Source organism: Lissotriton helveticus, chromosome 4_1 (assembly GCF_964261635.1).
Source record: "Lissotriton helveticus chromosome 4_1, aLisHel1.1, whole genome shotgun sequence".
Classification (NCBI taxonomy): domain Eukaryota; kingdom Metazoa; phylum Chordata; class Amphibia; order Caudata; family Salamandridae; genus Lissotriton; species Lissotriton helveticus.
The window spans coordinates 1,916,607,299-1,916,630,544 of record NC_136063.1 but is presented as its reverse complement, the minus strand read 5'-3'; the positions used below and the strand labels follow the sequence as shown (position 1 = coordinate 1,916,630,544).

At 47.6% G+C, this 23,246-nt stretch overlaps 1 protein-coding gene across 7 annotated transcripts in view; it reads right to left on the bottom strand.

The window, feature by feature from the left end:
• The window catches only part of PHF6 (PHD finger protein 6), a 467,171-nt gene that overhangs the window by 334,553 nt on the left and 109,372 nt on the right, over positions 1–23,246 (bottom strand). For 3 of the 7 annotated variants that reach the window (XR_013610659.1, XM_078688560.1, XM_078688561.1), the window contains exons 6-7: positions 11,204–11,302; positions 10,136–10,299 (exon numbers count right to left, since the gene is read on the bottom strand). Coding sequence is in view for 6 of the 7 variants with exons in the window: in XM_078688560.1 (XP_078544686.1) it covers positions 10,136–10,299; positions 11,204–11,302 (263 nt within the window). In the remaining variant the exon portion in view is untranslated. The remainder of the gene's footprint in view (positions 1–10,135; positions 10,300–11,203; positions 11,303–23,246) is intronic. The other 4 variants (XM_078688565.1, XM_078688564.1, XM_078688563.1 and 1 more) reach the window with 3 other exon arrangements.

Below are 23,246 nucleotides of genomic sequence, written 5' to 3'. Positions count from 1 at the left end.
CGGTATTTACCGAATCATAATTTACCGAATCGGTAAATGAGATGTAGGAAGCACTTACAACAGTGCTTCAGGGCTTTAAGGATTCGTTATTTACCACCTACTATTAGTTGGTGGTAAATAACAAATTCCTATGTAAATGCAAATATGTGCATTTACACCTGTGCCATGTGACAGACATACATGTCCTTAGGGCATGTATGTGTGCCACATGTGCACACAAGCACTAATCAGGGGTGCAGCAGGGTGTCAAAGTGACACCCTGCCACCCTTGACTTTTTCCAATTTTACCGAAATCGGTAAATTACCGGTTTGGTAAATACCGAATCTTACCCGAATAATTACCTACATTGCATTTACCGTTTCGAAAATACAGAATCGGTAAAATTTGGTATTTTTGAATCGGTAAATCTAAATTACCCACATCTAGCCCATAGACTTTAAATCTTGTCTCACATCTCCTGAGATGTAAACCCAACTTTCATAGTTGCGATATATAAAGGATACATTTCCCAGAACATTTAATTTTTCTTCTGCTTAGAATATGTTGTTTTTTGGAAGGTAGCATATGGTGTCGAAGTTCTGAGGGCTGGGGGAAGAGAATGCTAGGCTGAAGAGACCATCCCAGAGTAAGACTGTCTTTGGGCAGCAGAGGTTCTAAACTTGGGGCTTTAGATTAGGAGAGAACTGTGAGTTCTTACCTCTTTGGCTGCCAGAAACCATAAGCAAGGACTGTTATCACGCAGAATCTTGGACAAAGCAGCAGTAGGTTTGAATTTGATTCTGACAAAAATGAGCAGCTAATGTAGTTTGCAAAGTCTAGGAGAAATGTGATCAAATTCAGCAGCACTGAGAGCAGTACCACTTTGAACAAGGCCAACTATGATTGAGGAACTCAAGCCAGAAGACAATTGCGGAAATTAAACCGTTTAAATGACCAGTGCATGGCAACGTATGGGGATGAAAGGCTGCAACATTTCCCTTCTAGCTAATATAAAGGATAAATCTGAGAACTTGACTGAGTGTGAAGCCAAGCTGTTTAACTGATGAGGGTGGTGTGGGCACAAAGCTGTCCAGATTTAGAAGAGGAGCTCAGAGTCAAATCTGCATCGGTAGAGGTTGAAGAAAAATATTTTTTTTTGTAGATTAAGAGCCGTGTCATGGTACTCATGCATGAGAAAAAAATGTTACATGAATCGCATTAAGGGATGCCACCAAAAATAGGTGTACGAACCGTGGTACACGTATTAACAAAAACATTACCAATATCCATTCCAGTATTGCAATTGCATAGGCTCAATATGAACGTTTCACCTGTCCTGCACAGAGTCCAGCAGATGCTCCTGAACACCAGGTAGCTTTAAGGCGTGCAGCACTGCTCTATTTTAGCCAATCACCTAAGCGGAGGGAAGCGACTCGTGGGTTCTGGCCACACATGCCACTCTCAGGGACCCAGAGTATAGCTGGGGTAAGAGCCACTGACCAATATACAGAAACATTGTGCGCAAGGGTGGTTCCAAGTGAAATGTAGTCGGCGCAACAACATTCGCATTTTAGGTATTCCGGAAACGACCAACACTGGACGAATGGAGGACTATGTGGAGAAAATGCTTCTTACAGCGATTGGCTCTGAAGCCTTTTCCACCCAATTTATTGTGGAGCGCGCTCATAGATCGCAGGGCCCCAGGCCCAAGCCTGGCCGGAGACACCCCGAGGCCCATAGTAACAAGACTCCTAAATTACAGAGACCGTGAACGTGGCGCTGAGAACTGCGCGAAATAAACAAACCCTGTCGTATGATGGTAATTCCTTCTCCATCTATCCTGACTTCACGCCTATGGTCCAAGAAGAGAGACGAAAATTCATAGATGTCAAGAGTACATTGCGAAAAGCCCAGATTTACTATGCACTCTTATATCTGGCACGGTTGAGGGTCAAGGCAAGCAAAGGTTCTTCACAAAGCCGCAGCAGGTGGAGGACTTCCTCAAGCAACTTAAAAAAATGAACAGAGCTGGTGCTGCCGCAGAGGACCCCCGGCGGTACCCACTGGCAGGAGCGAAAGATGATGCACAATGATAGATCCCTTGAACGTCGTGGAACTGGTAACAAATTGTTATATCTGAGATACGTGCTCTGCTTACTGGGGGGCAGCTCTAGTAAAAGATATATGTTTCCATAAAATGATGTACCATGATGTGCCTAATAACTGCTCGCCGGGCACCCTTTGCCCGATAGAGATGCAGCTCCGGCTGCTGAATGCTCTGTGGGCGCAGGGTCGCTGTGTTGCCACCTAGAGATGGCCCCTGAAGGGAATTACCCCAGGCTAGTCTGCCGCATATGGTTTGTGGGGACTACATTGTTTTACTTGTTGGGGGAGGGGAGGGAGTGGGGGTGGAGTGGGTGGTTGTATTATGCTGGCAAGTTGGGGATGCTTCAGTGGGGGTGGAAGGGTGGGAGAGGGAGTTGAATGGGAGTGGGGTACTGTAGGGGGAATTGACGACTTAGACATCGAGATCACAGAATACACAATTAATACGCATTTAGTTGATGCAACAGGCAACACTGCACTCTGTACTGTTCGCATATGGTTTCAGGGACAAAGCGCTACAAAGATATGGCTCGGCCATTTTACAGTGTGTACAAATGACTAGTAATGGGGGGACAAGACTGAATATTGTCACTTGGAACGTCAGAGGGCTAGGAGACCAAAGAAAGAAGCGGCAAGTTTTAGCTTATCTAGGTCGACACCATACACATATAGCACTATTACAAGAGACTCACTTTACGCCCCAGAGAGCCTCTACGTTTGCATCTAGATGGGCAGCACACAGAGTTTTCTCCTCATATTCAAGTTACGCCAGAGGAACTGCCATATTAGTTAAGAGACAGGTGCCCTTCCATCTAGCTGGAACCTCCAGCGATGAGCAGGGGAGTTATTGCCTGGCTTGGGGGCAACTTGGGCTAGAATCAGTGACTTTGGTGTGCTGTTATGGACCTAATGTGGATGCTCCAGATTTCTTTACCTCTTTATGGGTAGCGGGAGAGATAGGCTCGAATCACATCATATGGGGTGGAGACTTTAATGTTACCTACGCTCCAGGCCTGGATAGGTCACACCCTGCCCCACACCATCGCACTAAGGCAAGCGTCATACTACAGGATATTATCATAGACAACCACCTACTAGATGCGTGGAGGCATATCAATACCCAAAAACGTGAAGGGACACATTTCACAGCACACGCTGCATACTGGGTGAGACTAGATTATTGGATTATATCCCGTGGACTGGGACCGGCGGCCTGTACAGTGCAGCATCTAGCTAGGACATATTCTGAACACGCATCCGTTAAACTCACGCTCTCCTCTGTAGATTTTGGTTCCCCGCGTGGTGCTTGGCGGCTTAACCGGCTTATGCTTTTAGACGCGGTTTTCCAAGAGGAACTACGCGAAGAGATTCGGGAATTTTTTTAACGAAATAAGGGCACGGTGCAGAGCGTTGAGACCATCTGAAGGGGAATTAAAGTCACACTTAGGGGGTTTTGCATATCCAAGGGGGCGGGTGTACTGAAAGATATCACTAACACACTTTGCAGATTGGAAAGGGAGCTCCGGGCACTGGAGGCAACATTGACGCTCAAACCAGACCGGGACACACAGCTGGAATTCAGGGCCATACTGACAGAATACATGGAGGAAGCGCACAGGAAAACACGTTTCAGGGGCAAGCACTGGATAGCTCGCAAGTACGGGGAGGGAGAGCGACCGGGCAAAGTGTTAGCGGACATGGTTCGCCGGCCATGATACTCCAACTATGTGATAGAATTGGAGAGGCCGGATGGAACGCGTTGTTTGGACACTCAAGCATACTCCAGGATTTCACCTGTCACTACACCACTCAATACACCACTACCGGAGGGCAAGATCCAGACCTTGACGCCTACCTTGGGGATGTTACTTTGGGCTGGCTGAGCAATGTACACCGAGAATTTCTGTGTGCTCCATTTGAGCTAGACGAGGTTCGAGATGCCATCATGAGCATGCAGTCCGGGAAGGCCACCGGCTTGGATGGCATTCCGATAGAATTTTACAAAACTTATCTGATGGCTCCAATTCTACGTGAAGTATACGAGGAGTCTTTGGAGATTGGCTCCCTCCCTCCGTCTTTGAGGGAAGCTCTCATTATTTCACTTTTGAAGCCCAATAAACCACCTCACCTGTGCGGGTCTTATCGACCGCTCTCCCTTCTCAATTGTGATGCTAAGATTCTGGCAAAACTCATCGCTACTCAGCTAAGCTTGTTGTTAGAACACATGATTCTTCCAGACCAGTCCGAGTTTGTCCCGGGGAGGGCCACTTCCCATAACCTGAGGACTCTTTTTACAATTTTGAACAACGTCTCCCCAGAATTACCCTTGGCAGCAATCGTTCTAGATGCCACTAAGGCCTTCGATTCTATTGAGTGGAATTACATCTTTGGGATAATGCTCCGGATGGGCTTCCCACCACTGTTTTTATCTTGGATACGGCTGCTGTATCACCGACCATGGGCCAAGGTGCTCATCAATGGGCATGTGTCTCAAAGATTTTCGACAACTAGGAGGTACCCGACAGGGATGCCCGCTGTCCCCCCCTTACTGTTTGCCTTGGCAACAGAACCATTAGCGGCAAGTTTGCGACAGCATCATAATGACATGGCCTTACGATGCAACATGAGACAAATATTGATTTCCATGTATGCTGATGATATTACTTTATATGTGAGAGACCCCCAGAACAACTTGAATCCACTCCTTCGGGAATTCATTGTATTTGGACACCTTTCGGTAATCCAGATAAATTGGGGGGAGTCCTGCCTATTTCCATTGACGGACTCCGTTGTGCGCTTCCCTTTAGACTATCCGTTGGAATGGTGCGATGACGAGCTGCGATATCTGGGTATTGGCATTACTAGGAATAAGGAGGAGCTTATGAGGCTTAACTATGGGGTGGTGCTGACCCGTATTACAGATAATGTGACCCGTTGGATAATACTCCCACTCTCTATGGCAGGGCAAGCGTTGCTGATCAAAATGGTGATACTACCCCAATTGCTATATCTATTTTTAAATATACCGTACTATCCGGGTCGGTATTTTTTTAAATCTCTCAAAACTGAACTGATCAGACTGGTGGAGGAGGGGGGGAAACAGGCTTGGCTGCAGTGGAATGTCTTAACAAAGCCATACTCATCAGGAGGGTTTGGTATTCCAGATTTTGAACTATATTATATAAGTGCTCAAGCCCATTATTTATATTTCTGGCTATGGCAGCCCAAATACATGCCACAGCTAGCAGCTGAACACTGGCTTGTGCATCCGATCCCGATAGAGGGAGTCCTGTATGCTACTTTGAATGCACGGGAGCGTACGCAGAATACAGTCTATGCCACGATCACGGCGTGGAGGCGCATTGCGCATCTCCTGGCAGCCCCCATGATCTACTCCCCGCTACTACCGCTAGCATATCACTCAAACATGCACCAACTACAAGAAACTATTTTTCATAAATTTAAGGAGCGCACAGCCCTCAGAACCTGCGGGGACTTGTACGAGAATGGACAATTCCGGGATTCGGAGAGTGTATTCCGGGATGTACAGCACACTCCGCTGGATACCTTTCTGTATATACGACTTAAGCAGGGGGTCCGGTCTCTAAATTCAAACTTTCCAGATGAACCTCAGGCACTTGCCCCATTACATTTGCTCCTACAGCAAAGACGCGCCCAAACGCCTAGTTTCGTTCATTTACCAGGCAGTCCACACACAGTGAAAAGTAGAAGCTCCACAGTCCCGTACACGTTGGGGGGGGAAGAATTAGGATTTGAACTGACGGATGACCAGTGGGAGTGCTGTTGCTTGCAAACTGAGCGGATATCGGCTAGCAGCCGACTGCAAATTATACATTATAAATATTTACACAGATTGTATTACACGCCGGTTAAAATGCATAGACACCAGCTACGGGACACAGATAGGTGTGATAGATGCCATGCGCCACAGGCTGATGTGTTGCACCTGGCCTGGAACTGCCGGAAGTGTAGTGGAGAAGTGTGGCTCAATGGTTAGAGCGGCAGACCCTGATGCAGAGGTCTGGCCCGGGACCAGGGTTCAATTCCCGCCTCGGCAGGTCTTGGGCTCAATTTCTTCGGACCTGATCATTCTCGCCTCGGTGCCTATTCTAATCATGGGTCCCACTCTGCAACTCTGGGCAATAGCTTGCTTAATCTCCACAACGGCCCGAACAGCGCTGGGATACCTGGCTTCACCTTGGGGGTACCCAGGAGTGGACATTTCACAGGGAAAAGCCAGGAAGGGTTCCACAGCGGTATGCGTTACTGCGCCAGGACACCCCAGTTGGGGTATTAGTGCGCTTTACAAGTACAAATTACATTTACATTTACTATTGGGGGCATGTCTTTGAAGCCTTGAACCAGATGACCAACACGCATATTGAGGCCACGCCACTGCTGGCCTTGCTAAACTATGTTAAACACGTGCCCTTAGCACATCGCCGATACATAGCCCTTGCATTACTGATGGCCAAGAGACGGATAGGCTGTAGATGGGGCAGGGGAAGGGCACCCAAATTTAAGGATTGGCTAAATGATATGGTCTATTGCCAGGAACAGTTCACCACTTATGCCGAGTTGTTGCCTAGTACGTCCAGACCTAGAGACATCTGGTCACCACTAACATCCTACCTACTGACGAGACCCCGTGGGTCTGTGGAGATCACATCGGTAAGCCTGACCTCACAGAACTCTCAGATGGAAAGACATGGAGGAGTGGAAAGTGATCATTTATAAAGATCCATATGTACGATATTCTGAGTCAGCCGCATTCACTGACGAACAAGCGGGCTTGGGTCACCACTGGGACTGTTTAGCTAATACAGTTTGAAGAGTGTCGAGGTGGGAGATGACTGGATAGTTACAATTACACCCTCTGCTGTTTCTGCAATAATTGAGAATGTTGTATGTTACGTATTATAATGTAATACATGATATGCTGCGCTGAACCATGGACAGTAGCCGAATTCACCAATGTGATTAATACTGTAACCTCTATAGTTGTTCTTATGTATAATTTCATGAAAACCAACACAGATGTCTTCAAGTTTAATTGTTTCAATTAACGCGGCCGGCCTGATGCGGTTGTAGGCGGCTTGCTGTGTATGTATATGCTGCTCAAGACGAGTTTTAATTGACTACTACATGCGCTGCAGGCCGTGATATGGTTGTAGGCAACAAGCCGTGTGTAATTGTACATAAAAAATAAAGGTTTTTTTTTTCACAACTGTAAAAATAAAGGTTTTTTAAAATAAAAAATAAATAAAAAATAAAAAAGGGTGGTTCCAAGTGAAAGGGTCAGATAAGTACATAGTCACTTAATTTTAGTCTAAGTACACATCCCTTTACACACAGGCAGGTACTATTTCAGAGAGGTAGTGGTCGTAGCTGTAATGAGAAAGCCTAGATTAAATGCTATGGACCAGATAGGCTTAGCTGGGCATGAAACAAATAGATGCTTACATATAGAAAAGGTTGCAATTCACCCTTCATTTCTTTTATGGTTGTCACAGGATGGCAAAACTTGAACTTGTGTTAAATTAACCTTAGACATTTGAATTCTTCATGAGTATTCTACGCAGTACCAGGGAGTACCTGCAGACGCCTGGAGAAGAACTGGAGAAACACTAAGACAACCAAAATCTACTCCACCTACAAGGACGCCATGACGGACTACCACAACAAAATCAGAACCACCAAGAGGAACTTCATCTACAACAAAAACCTCACCAACTCCGAAAAACTCTTCAGTATCATTTAGGAATTCACCAACCCCTGCAGCAAAGCCACAGACATCACCCGGTCCCAAGACCTCTGCGACAAGCTTGGAACCTACTTCCACCTCAAGATCAAAACCCTGTACGACAACTTCGTCGACCATCCATCAGACGCCACAGCTGGCCTCCCAGCCTCCAAAGGCACCAGCCAGCCCACCATCTCCAGCTGCACACCGATCACGACAGAAGACACCACCTCGACCATGAAAGGCATCCACTCAGGGGCCCCCACCGCCTCCTGCCCTCCTCACATCTACCACAGAGCTGCGGCCGCCTTCGCACCCGCACCATCAACACCACCTTGAAAACAGGCACCTTCCCCAATGACTGGAAGCGCGCAGAAGCCAGGCCCCTGCACAAGAAGCCCACAGCTGACCCCACCGACCTCAAGAACTACCGGCCCATCTCGCTCCTCCCATTCGCAGCCAAAGTTGCAGAGAAAACAGTCAACAGGGAACTGACACGATTCATTGAAGACAACGCCATCCTCAACCCGTCCCAATCCAAATTGCAAAGCAACCATAGGAACGAGGCCGCCCTACTCGCTGTCACAATGGCATCCGCAACCTCCTGCACCAAGGCCACTTTGCAGCGCTAATCCTACTCAACCATTCAGCTGCCTTAGACACAGTCTCCCAAGACACACTAGTCGCCAGACTACATGCCGCTGGCATACAAGGAACAGCCCTAGACTGGATCTAATCTTTCCTCACCAGAACAAGCCAAAGGATCAGACTGACACCCTAAATCACCAGAGGAGTCCCACAGGGGCAATCTCTGAGCCCAACCCTCAACATCTACAAGCCCCCCTTGCAGCCATCGTCCAACAACACGGCCTCAACATCGTATCCTATGCCGACGACACCCAGCTCATCCCCCATCCCACCACCGCAAAACTCAACTTCCAGAAAGGAATGCAAGACGTCGCAGTAGGGATGACCAACATCTGCCTGAAGCTCAACGAAGAGAAGGCAGAGGTCCTCATCCTTGGAACCACCCCTTCAGCATGGAACAACACCTGGTGGCCGACCGCCCTCGGAAGCCCACCTACCCCCTCAGACCACGCCAACAACCTCAGCATTGTACTCGACTCATCACTCACCATGAATTGAAAGATCAACGCCGTCACCTCCAGCTGCTTCAACACCCCCCGCATCCTTCACAAGACCTTCAAATGGATCCCCCTAAGTCAAGGAAGACATTCACCCACGCACTCATCACCAGCAGACTGGACTACGGAAACGCCCTCTACGCCGGCATCAACAAATCCCTACTCTGCAAACTCCAGACTATACAGAACACCCCCGCCAGACTCGTCCTCTGCATCCCGTGGCACGAACACATCAGCCAACACCTACATAAACTCCACTGGCTCCCCGTGGAGAAAAGAGTTACCTTCTAAATCCTCACTCACACCTACAAATGGCTACACAACAACGGACCTAAATACCTCAACAACAGAATCAACTTCCACGCACCCAAAAGAAACCTCCGATCTGCCAACCTCGCACTGGCCGAAACCCCGAGCATCCTCGGGGCCAGAGCAGGCGGAAGATCCTTCTCTCATATTGCAGCCAAGACCTGGAACGAGCTACCGGCAGACAACAGACGTGCCCCCTCCCTGAATACCTTCTGAAAGACTCTAAAGACCTGGCTCTTAGGCTAAACAGATCTGCGGATCCACCCCCCTTCAGCACCTTGAGTTCCTTATGGGCGAGTAGCGTGCTTACAATTCCCCTGATTGATTGTACTGCAGTTAATTTACAATTGTAGTGAATGATATTTAGGGAATGTACTAGACTTCAAAAAGACCCCCATAAACGTTCATACAAAGTCGGAGCCCACCCCAAACAAAAAACCTGCTTCTTGGCAGGATGTACAGCAAGCCCTCTGATGAAGCATGCCACCAAATGTGGGTGAGTACATCGTCCCGAAAGAAGCAATTTCCGTAGGTGTCTGCTCTGATTTTTGGTGGCTGGTGATACAAGTACTTAAGCACCTGGCCTGTTCTTTTCGGTCTGTTGGATACATTTTTGACAGACATGGGAGGGTTAAGAGATAGATCTAAAACTTTTTATCTTGCAATTGGTTAGTATATTGGTAAGATTAATACACATCTGTAGAAAGTGGTATATGTTTTATTAGCTTGCTCTTTATTATAAACAATAATTTGATTAACAGTGTGTACATTTTAATCAGCAATACAGGTAATCTTTAAGCAGCAGTGGCATTTTATTATTTAGCTACTTACATAGGAACTACTTTCTGTTTCTTCTGTCCTACAAAATGAGGACTTGTCTTCAGACTGCCCTTTTAAATTTTTGGTCCTAGGCCTTCCTTTATGAGCTTTTGTTTTTCGATTGGGAGTTGATATTTCAATCTTTTGGTCCAGAGTGCCTTCTTCCAATTCATCTGCTTAGAAGTAACAAGAATGTACATGAATGAACATTCAGAAAATGAACACCAGACTTCTCTCATACTTTGAAAATAGCGAAAGATCAGAGCACACAAAATGCTATTAAAGACAAAGGTAAGTAATGCACGGTATTAAAATGGAAGAGAAAGGGTTCTAAATTGCAGAAGGTATGAAGGAGCTTGTATTATTGCACTGGACACTCCAGTTATTCTTGGGCAGTGTTGATCTAGTTTAGACCTTTGGTTCCCTTCACTTTCGTGGAGATTGTTCTTGACGAAAACAGCTGTTATGTCCTTGTGGAGGGCTTTCTAGTTGGGTCACCAATATTGCTAGGCAGTGTTTATTATCCAAATGTAGGCCAATCCCAGTTTCTAGCAAACCTCCTTATCATACTCCTTCGGAGTGTTGCGTTTCCCGGGGCTCTGTCTCAGGTCTACAAGGTTTGGCTTCCCTATCCACGGGTGAAGGGCCAGTGAGTTCAGTGCACCATCGCTTCAGCAGGGGAGACCAGATTATAGTAGCAGTACACAACACACTGAGCATTCTTTCTGGTGTAGTGTCCGTGCTTCCTAGGTCACAAACAGTTCCTTAAAGAGTTCAGGGACACATTCGTAATCCAAACGATATTTCATTAATGAGTTAACACACTCAAGAATCACTAGAAACTGAATACACGTTTGAACTTACTTATTTTAAAATGGTTATTTTAAAACTCCTGAATATAGTGCACACAATGTGGTTTGGTAACAGTATGGAAGATAAAAAAAATCAAAAGCAGGTAAGAGTTCCATGAACAGTGAAAACAACTGGGGGTAAACTGTAACATTATTATCACAAATACATAAACCTCACTGTGGTATCTCTAGGCGCTATGCTTGTTGTAGCTGAAGAAGAAGATTTTACCTTCAGAGATCCTTGGCCTTCCTTTATGAGCTTTTGTTTTTCGATTGGGAGTTGATATTTCAATCTTTTGGCCCAGAGTGCCTTCTTCGAATTCATCTGCTTAGAAGTAACAAGTATGTACATAAATGAGCATTCAGAAAATGAACACCAGACTTCTCTCATACTTTGAAAATAGCGAAAGATCAGAGCAAACAAAATGGTATTAAAGAAAAAGGTAAGTAATGCATGGTATTAAAATGGAAAAGAAAGGGTTCTAAACTGCAGAAGCTATGAAGGAGCTTGTATTATTGCACTGGAAACTTCAGTTATGCTCAGGCAGTGTTGATCTGGTTTAGACCTTTGGTTCCCTTCACTTTCGCAGAGATTGTTCTTGACGAAAACAGCTGTTATGTCCTTGTGGAGGGCTTTCTAGTTGGGTCACCAATATTGTTAGGCAGTGTTTATTACCCAAACGTAGGCCAATCCCAGTTTCTAGCAAACCTCTTTCTCATACTCCTTCGGAGTGTTGAGTTTCCCGGGGCTCTGTCCCAGGTCTACAAGGTTTGGCTTCCCTATCCACGGGTAAAGGGCCAGTGAGATCAGTGCACCATCACTGCAGCAGGGGAGACCTTCTTTCTAGTGTAGTGTCAGTGCTTCCAGGGTCACAAACAGTTCCTTAAAGAGTTCAGGGACACATTCTTTTTTTTAAATTTCTTTATTAGTTTGTTCCTCCAAAGCTACAGACCAAGTACAGAGACAATGATACATCTCAACCACCTCAGCCGAGGTGGGCAACATTGCAAGAAATTATACATGCAGGCGATGAGTGGTAAATTCTAAATTCGCGTCTGCAGAGGTTTCCCAATGTATATTGTCCTCGCCGTTTTTGTGCGGTCTAACATAACTCAACTGTGATGTAACTCCCCCCCACCCAACCCCCTCCCGAATCCCCCCCCACTACCCCTCCTCTGCTGGGTCGGTCTAACTGGAGGTTCGTGCATCTCGGTATTAATGTCGGGTCTCCTTGTGACTCCCTCCGTCAGCCTGGGGTCGTCCCCCCTGTGGAAGTAGTCTCCCCAGTGTCCTCATGTGTGGGTTGGAGGGCCTGTCCCGCTATTTCTTGTATCATCACTCCCCACCCCAGTAGCACCTCAGGCAATTTGCTATCCCTCCTGGTGTTACACATGTGCCCCTCCTCCGCCAGAGCGCACTCCCTCAATTCTGCCCTCCATTTAGCTAGTAGCGGTCCCTGCTGGGTTAACCAATGAATCGCGATAAGTCGCCTGGCTACAACAAGACCCAGAACCAGAAATCGCCTACTTGTCTTACGTTTAGGATCTCAAGAAATCAGGCCCAAGAGACATGCGCACGGGTCCATGGCAATTGTCCACCCTGTTATCCTGGTCAGGTCCTCTAGGAACGCAATGGACCGTTGGGCATTTCCACACAATATGAGGATAGTCCGCCTAATCTTGGCGACTTCTGGGGCAATGGGGATCCCTAGAACGATCGATGGCCTGAAGCCGCTTGGGTGAGAGGTAGGTCATGTGTACTATGTTATACTGGATTTGCTTGAAGCGATTGCATACCGACACCTTCCGCACACTCTCGGGGATTTTTCCCAGTTCCGCGATGTGATCTCCTGCAGACACACACGCTGCCATTTCTCCTCTATTTTTAAGGGTCCAGTCTTTTTGTCTTCTCTGAGCGCCCTATAAAGGTGAGTAACAAACCTCTGCCCCCCCAAGCCATGGTTATCATAGTGACCAGGATATGAGTGTGCCCCGGAGCCTCCGGGAACGAGGACCAAAGCTGCTGCACTATGGCTGCTAGTTTGGCATATTGCAGGAACTGTCCTGAACCGAGGTCAAAGGTCGCCACAGCCTTCTGGTAGGTAATGAATATGTTGTCTGGGTAGAGGTCAGACAGCATAAGACAGCCCCCAGCTTTCCATTTATCTGTTGACATAACCTGGTCAATTTGAGCGAATGCCGGCATGAGCTAGAAATCCGTCTCTGGTGCAAACGGCCTTTCCCGGATCAATCTTCGTACCACTCGGTTCCATATTGCAGCGAACAGCCGCACCAATGGAGGACTGTTCCTGTTGCCCTCCGCCCTCCAGAGCAGTGCACTCAACTGTCGGTCCCCGTATGTGCCTGCTAGAAAGGACCTCTCCCACGAGAGATCTGTGTTCAACTAGGCTATAGCATGTTGTAGCTGTGACGCGAAGTAATACATTTCCATATCTGGGATCTCCAAACCCCCCTTGCTCCATCTACGCTTCATGACCACTAGGCTAGTCCGACATCGCTTCCAGTTCCATAACAGTAGGACCAGTAGTGCATCCAATTCCCTGAATACCCGAGGTGGGAGCTCGAAGAAGGACCCCTGCATTGTGTAGAGATATTGGGGCAGGACCACCATCTTTATCAAGGCGATCTTCCCCATCAGGAAGAGTTTAAGTGTGTTCCAAAAGGCAACACTATTCTGAAGACCCCGGAATATCCTCCCCATATTATGTTGGTAAAAGGTGGCCTCAGTCCTACAGACCCACACCCCCAGATATCGTAGGGTATCTTCTACCCACGGAAGTTCCATGTTCGGGAACTGTCCTCCGTCCCGTTTATTCTTTGGGCTGATCGCCTACAGCTGTGATTTTGCTTTGTTGATGTAAAGCCCTGAGGTGTCTGCAAATTGCGCCAGTATAGCCATCAAAGCCGGCATGGAATGGGTCGGTCGATACAGGTAAATCAACGCATCGTCGGCATACAGTGATACTATATGCTCCTTATCTCCCACCCGTATGCCTTGTCTCCCGAGAACCCCGCGAAGATGGCAAGCTAATGGCTCCACCGCCAAGGCAAACAGGAAGGGGGAGAGCTGGCATCCCTGCCGCGTCCCCCTCGCTATGGGTATAGCGTCAGACACGTACCGCCCCGTGCGAACCCTTGTTATCGGTCGGGCATAAAGCAGTTTCACCCAGTTTATAAATCCCTCCCCCAGGCCCATTTTTGAAAGTACCTGCCATAGATAGTCCCATCGAATCGAGTTGAACGCTTATTCGATATCAAGGAACACTAAGGTGCTCCGCTGGGCCCATCCCTCCAATGATTGCATAACGTGTGCGAGGCGGCCGATATTCCGCAACGTATTCCTGCCTGGTATAAACCCAGACTGGTCATCGTGTACCAGCCGCCGAAGTTGGGGGGAGGAGCCTACTTGCCAGTACGAGGCTGATGATTTTAAGGTCCACGTTCAGCATTGAGATTGGTCGGTAGGAACTGGGGAGCAGAGGGTCCTTCCCTGGCTTGGGAATCATTACTAACAGTGCTTCCCGCATGGAGTCCGGGAGCACACCGCACTCGCTGGTCTCTGCCGTGATTTCTAGGAGTTTAGGGATCAGGACTCCCCCATATTCTTTATAAAGTTCCGCTGCTATGCTATCCATCCCGGGGGACTTAGCGGTCTTCAGGTGGGCTATTGACACCCGTATCTACTCACCTCTAAAAAGGGGCCCCTTAGACTCTAAGGGTCTATGCAGGTCAGGTCCACCTCGGCTAAATAAGCCTCCACAACCTCAGGGGCCATGGGGGACCGGGGTGCGGAGTAAATTCTATGTAGATTTTTATTTATTTATTTATTTTGAAAGTTTTATATAGCGCGAACAAGATCTTTGCAGATAACAGAGCGCTTTACAGAGGCAGGTGTAATCATCAACAAGATCATCACGTTCCATTACATAACAAAAGTATTAAGTATAGTACAGGTATGAGGTAGCCAGGCATAGTGGGAGCGTATGATAACAAAGACGCTGTGATTATACAGAGATGGATAGAAAAAAGAATAAGAAAAAGGATCTAAGCATTTCATACTAATATAGGTCATATCATCATCATCAAGATCATCACGCTCCAGTACATAGCAAAGAATTACGTATAGTACAGGTATGAGGTAGCCAGGCATAGTGGGAGCGTATGACAACAAAAACGCCGTGATTATACAAAGATGGAGAAAAAAGGATCTACTCATTTCAGACTAATATAGGTCACAACACACGTGCAAAGGAATATAAGGCTATATCATAATAAAATGCTGGAGTACTGTTCGCAGTGTAAGTCAAACGCATTGTTCAAGTGTATTTAGCCATAAGGATACTTTTGACTTCTTTCTTAAAAAGAAGGGAGGAGGAGATGAGCCTCGTTTCAGGAGGGAGTGCGTTCCAGATCCTGGGCGCCATTCCAGAGAAGGAGCGTTTGTAAGTTTTTTCCTTCCGGAATCTTCGCGGTTTCAGCAGAAGATTGTTTGAGCTCCTGGTAGTTCTGGACCCCCCGGAGATTGTCAACTTCTGAGTGAGGTAGCTGGGTGATTTCAGGTGTATAGCCTTGTGCGTCATGCAGGCAATTTTCAGCTGTATTCTGGCTTCAAGTGGCAGCCAGTTCAAGGATTTGAAGTCCGGGGAGATATGTGAGTGTTTTTTTGATCCAGTGATGAGTCTCGCTGCCGCATTTAGTGACGCTCTGAGGGGTGCAGTTGTCGTTAGGGGGAGGCCGCAGAGGGCCACGCTGCCGTAGTCTATGCGAGGAAGACCAGAGCTTGTACTGCTATTTGGAAGTCTTTTGCTGGAAGGAAAGGTTTCAGTTTCCTCAAGGTATTTATTTGGAAGTTCGCCCCCTTGGTAGCCTTGCTGATATGCTGCTGCATGTTGAGGTTGGTGTCAAGTGTTATGCCTAAGGATTTTGCTGAGTCCACGATGGTCGGTTGGACATTGAGTGCTGTTAGGTGTTTAAGCCATGTTTGAGCGGAAGATATTTTCGAGGGAGGTGAGATTAGGAGGAACTCAGTCTTCATAGCATTGAGTTTGAGGTGGTTGTCGGCCAGCCAGGATTGGGTGCTTCTGATCGTTGAGTTCAGACTCAGGATGTCGTTGTGGGAATGTAACTTGAGATATATTTGAGTGTCATCGGCGTACATGTGAAAGTGTACATTTGATGTTTGTAGCAGGGTGGTGAGAGGCTCCATAACTAGGTTGAACAAAGTAGGGGATAGGCAGGATCCTTGAGGGACACCTAACGACACCGGAACTGGGGAAGACATCAGGTTTTTGCTCTTGAATTTTTGAGACCGGTTGTGTAGGAAGGAAGTGAACCAGCGAAGCACAGTCCCAGAGAAGCCCATTCTTGTCTTTAGGAGATCGAGTAAGTTCTCATGTTTCACTGTGTCAAATGCTGACGAAAGATCAAGAAGGATGAGGAGGCAGGTATTGTTTTGATCTAGGATTTTGGATGGCATCGTCAATTATGTGAGTCATAGCCGTTTCAGTGCTGTGTCCTGCTCGGAAGCCTGATTGGTGTGGGTTGAGGAGATCAAACTGTTCTATGTGCTTTGTCAGTTGTAATTGGACGCATTTTTCTAAGAGTTTGGCGAGAGTGGGAATGTTGGTAATCGGACGGTAGTTGTTTAGATCAGTGGGGTCGGCTGTTGGTTTCTTCAGTAAAGGTGTAACTTGTCCAACTTTGAGGGAATCCGGGATGGCTCCTTGTAGAAGTGAGCTATTGATAATTTTAGTCCAGAGTGGGAGTAGCAGAGGAGTGAAGTCTTTTACGGCGTTAGCAGGGAGGGGGTCAGTGAGGTGATTGGATGGTTTTAGGGTGCTGAGTATTCTGTCAATTTCTACTTCCGAGTAAGTGTCAAAGGATGACCAGGTCGCATTGTTTTTTTGTTTATTGGGAGTTATGCAGTTGGGGATTGAGTAAAGGCTTGCATCATTGAGGAGGTCTCTCCTTATATTGTCAGTTTTTTCGTTAAAGAAGGATGAGAAATCTTCACAGGAAGGAGTAGTGCTCATAGTGTCGATAGCTGGGGGTTGTTCTTTAGATTGAGATCGGATTAGCTCGAACAGTTTACTTGGCCGGTTTTTTGCTTGGTCTAGCTGGACTCTGAAGAACTCTGACTTTGAGCGTTTAATTTTCCTGAAGTATGCATTTCTCTTTTTCCTCAGGGTTTTAAGATGCAGTGCCGAGGGGACTGATCTCCAGGTGCGCTCTGCCATTCTCATAGCCCGTCTCTCCTCATTGAGACTCCCGTTGTATGATGGGTCAGGAATACCTTATTGATCTCATGTTGTGTATATACTACCTGGTCGTTCTCATTTTTGAGTGCCAGGATCGGGTGGTGCGTCTCCGTCCAAATCAGACGCGCTAGTAGCCATCCCGCCTTATCTCCCTCAGTGTACCAACGGCGCCTGCTCGCATTTCTGTTAAATTTACCTAGCGAGTCCCAGATGTCCCCTATCTTTTGCCGCAGTTCCGCCCATTTAGCCAGCCCCTCCCCATTCGTGGGAAGCTCCTTCTCTAGTGTTGCCAAGCGGGTCTCATGCAGGCGTAGGTCTCGTTCAAGCACTTGCCTAACCCCCACCTCCGTGGACATACATACTGCCCCGTATCACCACCTTCATCGCGTCCCATTCTATTGCCCTGCTGCTGGCCGTGCCCCAATTCACCTCAAAATATGCCTCCAACCCGTTTGTTATGGCGTCTTAGTAAGTTGGGTCCCCAAAAGCTTCCGTGTTAAGCCTCCATAGCGGTACCTTAGACCTCGGCTGGCCTGGAGAGTATGTTAGTAGTAACAGGGAGTGATCGGACAAATAACGGGCCAGATATTGCGTTTCCGATATCTGATGCGCCGCCGACTGCTGGATAAAGAAATAGTCTAGACTACTATAGGTGTTGGCAGCAGGTGTGTGGCACGAGTACACTCGCCGATCAGGGTTTCGGTGTTCCAGATATCCAGTAAGTCATAGTTTTGAAGCATCTGGCCCATCGCCTCTCTCATTCTGGGATTGGCATCTAGCTTTGGGGGATGTCTATCTAGCTCTCCATTTAGGGCACAATGGAAATCACCTGCAACAATCAATTCCGTGTCTGGATACAGATCTAGCTGCCCCAAGACTCGGCTCACAAACCCGCCATCATCACTGTTCAGGGCATACATATTCACCAAACATATACAGCGCCCATCCAGCGTCCCCTCCACCGTCACAAACCTCCCCTCAGGATCACTTCTGCTGTTTGTTACCTTAAAGGGTACTCCCGGTGCCACCCAAATAAGCGCGCCCCTAGCAAACCCAGAGTAGGATGTAGTGAAGAATTGGCCCCTCCATCTGCGTTAGATATATTTAAGACAGTCTATACTGATCCCATACCGCCTAAGGTACTGTGCCACCCGGACCCGTTTTACCATATTATTGAGCCTCCGGACATTCCACGTTATGAGTTTGTACTTCTGCGTGTCACCTGGCATGAATCAACGCCTGTGGGCACAGCGGCACCCGACGATCAGACGGGAGACCCCCAATATTGTTAATACATGGCCCCTCATGATATGTCTTCCCCGACCTCTAACGGCGCAACAAGGATCCAATCCCAACAGTAACCCAAATAAAACAACATTGTGTAACCCCAACTCCCCCACCCAAAGGCAGTAGTGCTTCATTCTCACAACCCAACCGTGGTCTGAGGACTCAGAACCCCGCCGCACAGTTCCACCCACCCTCTAAATCACCCTTCCCAACTCGAAATAATGATTATAACTGAACTTACGTTCCCAAATCGGATAGCCCCTTTCCTATCGTTAAAATTCAGCCGACTGACTGGCACTGCACGACCCTGCCCGACTAGTGGTCTAGCCAGGCCGCCTCAGCACTCTACAGCCGGCAAGGCAAAAAAGGGTATATGGCTAAATGGTGCAACCTCCCCCCCCCTCACCCGCCTCGCAGTGTCTCCGGACCTGTGATCTTCTCCAACGAGCCCCTTATTCACACTAGGTGCCCTTCGGGTCAAGGTAAGTACTCACAGTGGTCGTGACCCAGGACCCCCAGGTCTCGATGCAGAGTCAGCCATTCACCGGTCTCCTGAGCCCTCATCCACCGGGCTATTGGCCCCTACCTGCTCCGATTGTGTCTCCTGAACCAGGCATAGCGAAGAGAACTGGTTCTGCATTGGGATCATCTCTAGCTCCGTCCGTAGAATGCCATCGCATCCCACCATGATACGACCTCCATCCGCCAGATCCCGTACCCTGTGGCGCTGTTCCTCAGTGCGACGTTGCCGGTTCCGTTGCAGACTACTCCTCCGTCTCTGTTCCTGCCAGCCCTGATGCTGGTCATGGCCAGACAGCCCCGGACAGCCCCAGCGAGTCCATCCAGTCTGTCACCTCTGAAAAGTTACGAAGAAGTCTCCATATTGTACTTGGAGCCTGGTCGGGAACATTAAGCTGTATTTAATGTTGAGGTTTCGCAGCCGGCCTTTCAACGCCAAAAGTAACTTTGTTGATCCTGTACTTTTTTTCGTATAGTCTGGGTAGATGTGGATGTCCCGGTTTTCAAATCTGGGCGGGCCATTGGTACGGATAAATTGCAGGATCGCGTCCCGGTCTCTAAAATTGAACAGTCGGGCCATCATGGCTCTGGGCGGGGATCCCGGCTTCAGCGACGAGCCAAGAGATCTATGAGCTCTCTCCACAACAAACATTTTGGAGAGCCGTAGGTTCGGGAACGTTGTGCTAATGCAATCTTCCAGGAATAGGTCCACCGCCGGACTTCCTGCCTTTTTCGGAAAGCCCAAAAAGCGAAGATTGTTCCTCCGAGACCCCCCTTATGCATCATCCGCCCTATTCTCCAGCCGGGCTGCATGGTGCTGGAGGGCTCTTACCGTCTCCCGCAATTGACGGACTTCGGTCTGGAATGTGTTTAGGCCTCCTTCAGTAGTGTTAAGCCACCTTCCTGAGATCCAGGCGCAAGTGGTTGATGTCCATGGCCAACCGGTCCATTTTGGTTTCCAGTGCCACTCTGAAAACAAGGATAGCTTCCAGAATATCCGCTTTATCACAGGCCGCCGAACCCTGGTGTGCCTCCCGCTCTGGGTCCACTCTAATGCGATCAGCCGACGTCTGGCCTGGGATCGTGTACTGCATAATTTTATATGCAAACAAAACTCAAACTAACAGTGGGACCTTCTCAAAGCCAGCACCTAATCGAAAATAGCTCCAAGAAATAAATATTGCCCCTTCCGTCTCCACAGGGGTCTGTGTGCACACCGAAAAGCACCCACCGTTACAGTGCCCATTCCCTTAGGTACTCAACAATTTAAACACAAAAGCACAGGTGCACCACAACACATGGTTCAATAAAAACAAGTATGAAGTCCAAATCCAATAAGTAACGAGGGAAGGGGTTCCTCAGTTTGATCTCTTTATTTCATCAGATAGACAAGCATTTACAATGCAATGGTCTCGGCATTATTAAAGGTAGAGCTATTGGCATTGCTCATGACATTTTTTTTAAATCATAAATAAATGGCATTGTCATTTACATTGCCAATAGCTTAATCGTTAATTAAATGGCATTGTCATTTACAATGCCAATAGCTTAATCGCTCGCAAATGCATGACCTATTGCATTTACACCCACACAGAGCCACACACACACACATAGAGCCACCCACACATTCATTCACATAGAGCCACCCACACACACAGAACCACCCTCACACAGACAGAGCCACACACACAGAGCCACACACACACACACACACACACAGACAGAGCCACACACAGACCCCTAGTGACAGTAAATAATTCTGAGCCCCCCCCGACACAAAATAGGTATTATCTGCTCATTTCAACCTCCCAAATTCCATGTTCTGGAGCCACTGGACCAAACATCGCCCTTGGAGAAAGCTAAAAGCGCTTGGTTTTGCTCATGACCTGCCTGACAAACAAACCAGTTTGTCTCTTTTCTTCTGTACTAATGTTTTAGCTCCGCTTCAACACACAGAGTTGTTCTATAAAGTTATCTCCGATGCACTAAAGAAATGAAATCTATCTTCAATAGGTCTAGTTGTTTTCCTAAAAACAAAGTTATCTTACAAATCCCTGTAATTAGAGGGTATCAGGAACTTTATTGCTTTTAAAATGTGTGTCTGCGAACTACGTAAAATATGGACAAGTATGCAGTATAATCTCACTTTTATTCGGGAAGAAGAGGACGTTTGTGAATGTAACTCCGGGCACCCTTAGCAGCAACACTGCATGACAGCCCCCCACCCACACACCCCCGCCTCCCCCCCCTTCGCAAAATGTAATGCCCGTGAAAAGGGCAGGTGAACGAAGAGTGTCATATGGAATATAGTCCTGAGAGCACGATTAAAAATGGAATCTAAATATAGTGTATGGTATAAACTATGCACCAAAAAGTGTGATGATATAAGATGAACGGGGGCGTGACATATAATATGCAATGCACTGTGCGCAATGACAGATTCATTAGAGAGCGCGATGTAACGCAGGAACTAGCGTGTGCTATGCAATATGCACCTTGCATTGCAATATGCAGAAGGTAATGTTGTGTAACCTAACTAGTCTCTAAAGTTGTAATATAAAATATGTGCTGGGGCGTGTAACGTTGCATATGCACTATTTACAGTAATACACCACACGCGCTGGGAATGTGACAAAGATATGGATCATAGATTTGAATATCTATGGCAAAGCGCTGTGCGTTATAACATAGGCATCGAGGCACTCAACACCTGTGTGTACTGCATAGTGTGGAAGGCACGCTAGATGGGGCAATACGACCCATGCGATGGCAAGTGTGTCATGACATATTCACGGGTGGTGTTACAGTGCACATGGGCATTCGCACTAGCTGGTTGCATACAACACAGCGGTGTGTGACACAGGGCAGGTACTGGTGGGTGTACCACAGCATTGGGCTCAGCCAGAGCGCGCTGTGGCTCTCAAGCGAGGCTCGTCTCCTTTCCAGAGTAAAATAAACAGTATTACACATCCGGCGGTGCTTTATTTGTTTTATTAACCGTGAGGTGTGTGTGGGTGGGGGGTGAGGGGGTTCTTGCATAGTTTTGGTAGAATCCAGCGTGAACGGCTTGTTGTGCGTGTCTATTGAATGTGCCCGTTAACAGTTTGTATAAATAAACAACAAGGGTGTGTATTTGTGGGTACAGGAAGGGGGGGGGGGGGGGGAGGAGAGGAGTAAGCGCTGTAGGGTAGTCATACACGTCAGAGCTTCACTAGCGGTGTAATACATTCCACGTGGATTTATTGTATGCACGTCACTTTTTCCCGTATTACAAGTGACGCACCAGGGGCACAAGGGGCTTATTGGGCTTGTAAATAAGCCCCTAAGTGTATCCGATGTTATGTACGTTTACACATATATATCAATTAAATGTACCCAGGAGTAGCTGTTTCTACCGCCTACTGGCCCTTCTCTGTCCTTGAGACGGACCTGAGGAATCATGAAGACAAAGTCAGGCACAAAACGTTTTGCCAAAGCCCTGTTTACTTGCTGTGGTTCAACTCCTTGTCCTACCCTCAGTAGCACGCAGGAGGCTGCTGAGGGGCTGGGGGTTGACAGAGATCATGACCCTGTGATGTAATCGCCATGTGCGTGATGTCACTTCCGTTACTCCTCACTGACTCAAGACATCCTCGAGTTTACGATGTTTTAGTCCATTCTTAAGATATTTGAAAATGGTGTCTTGGCGCTTTGCAAGACACCTCAAATAACCATTCATTGCACAATCCCCGACAATATGTTGTACTATATACATACGAAATACGTTTGAAATGCATAACCTGGCGCTTCCTGCCCACCTGCCAAGCTGCAGGTGACATGCCCGCGTGTCAGAGGTGATCTGTCACCTGGTCCCATCGGATGTTATGACCTAAAAAAAGTGACATGGGCAGCAGATTCCTTTTCCAGAAAGACAATATCTTCGCGCGGACCAATAGCGGTTTATTTGGACCCTCGGCACGTGCGCTGTCGGCTTTTCCCGCCGCCTCGCTTAATCCAAAGCGTGAAGAATTATCCACCAGAGCGTCCCCTGCACCCCACAGGCAAACACCGGGGCCTGGAACATTCGGGGGGCGGCCTAGCATCACTCGGGGGACCTGAGCGCTGTCGAGGTCAATATATATATTCGTATGCCTTTTTATAAACGTAGAAAAAGACACGACCCCCATAAAGTAGTTTGCCGTTTATCAC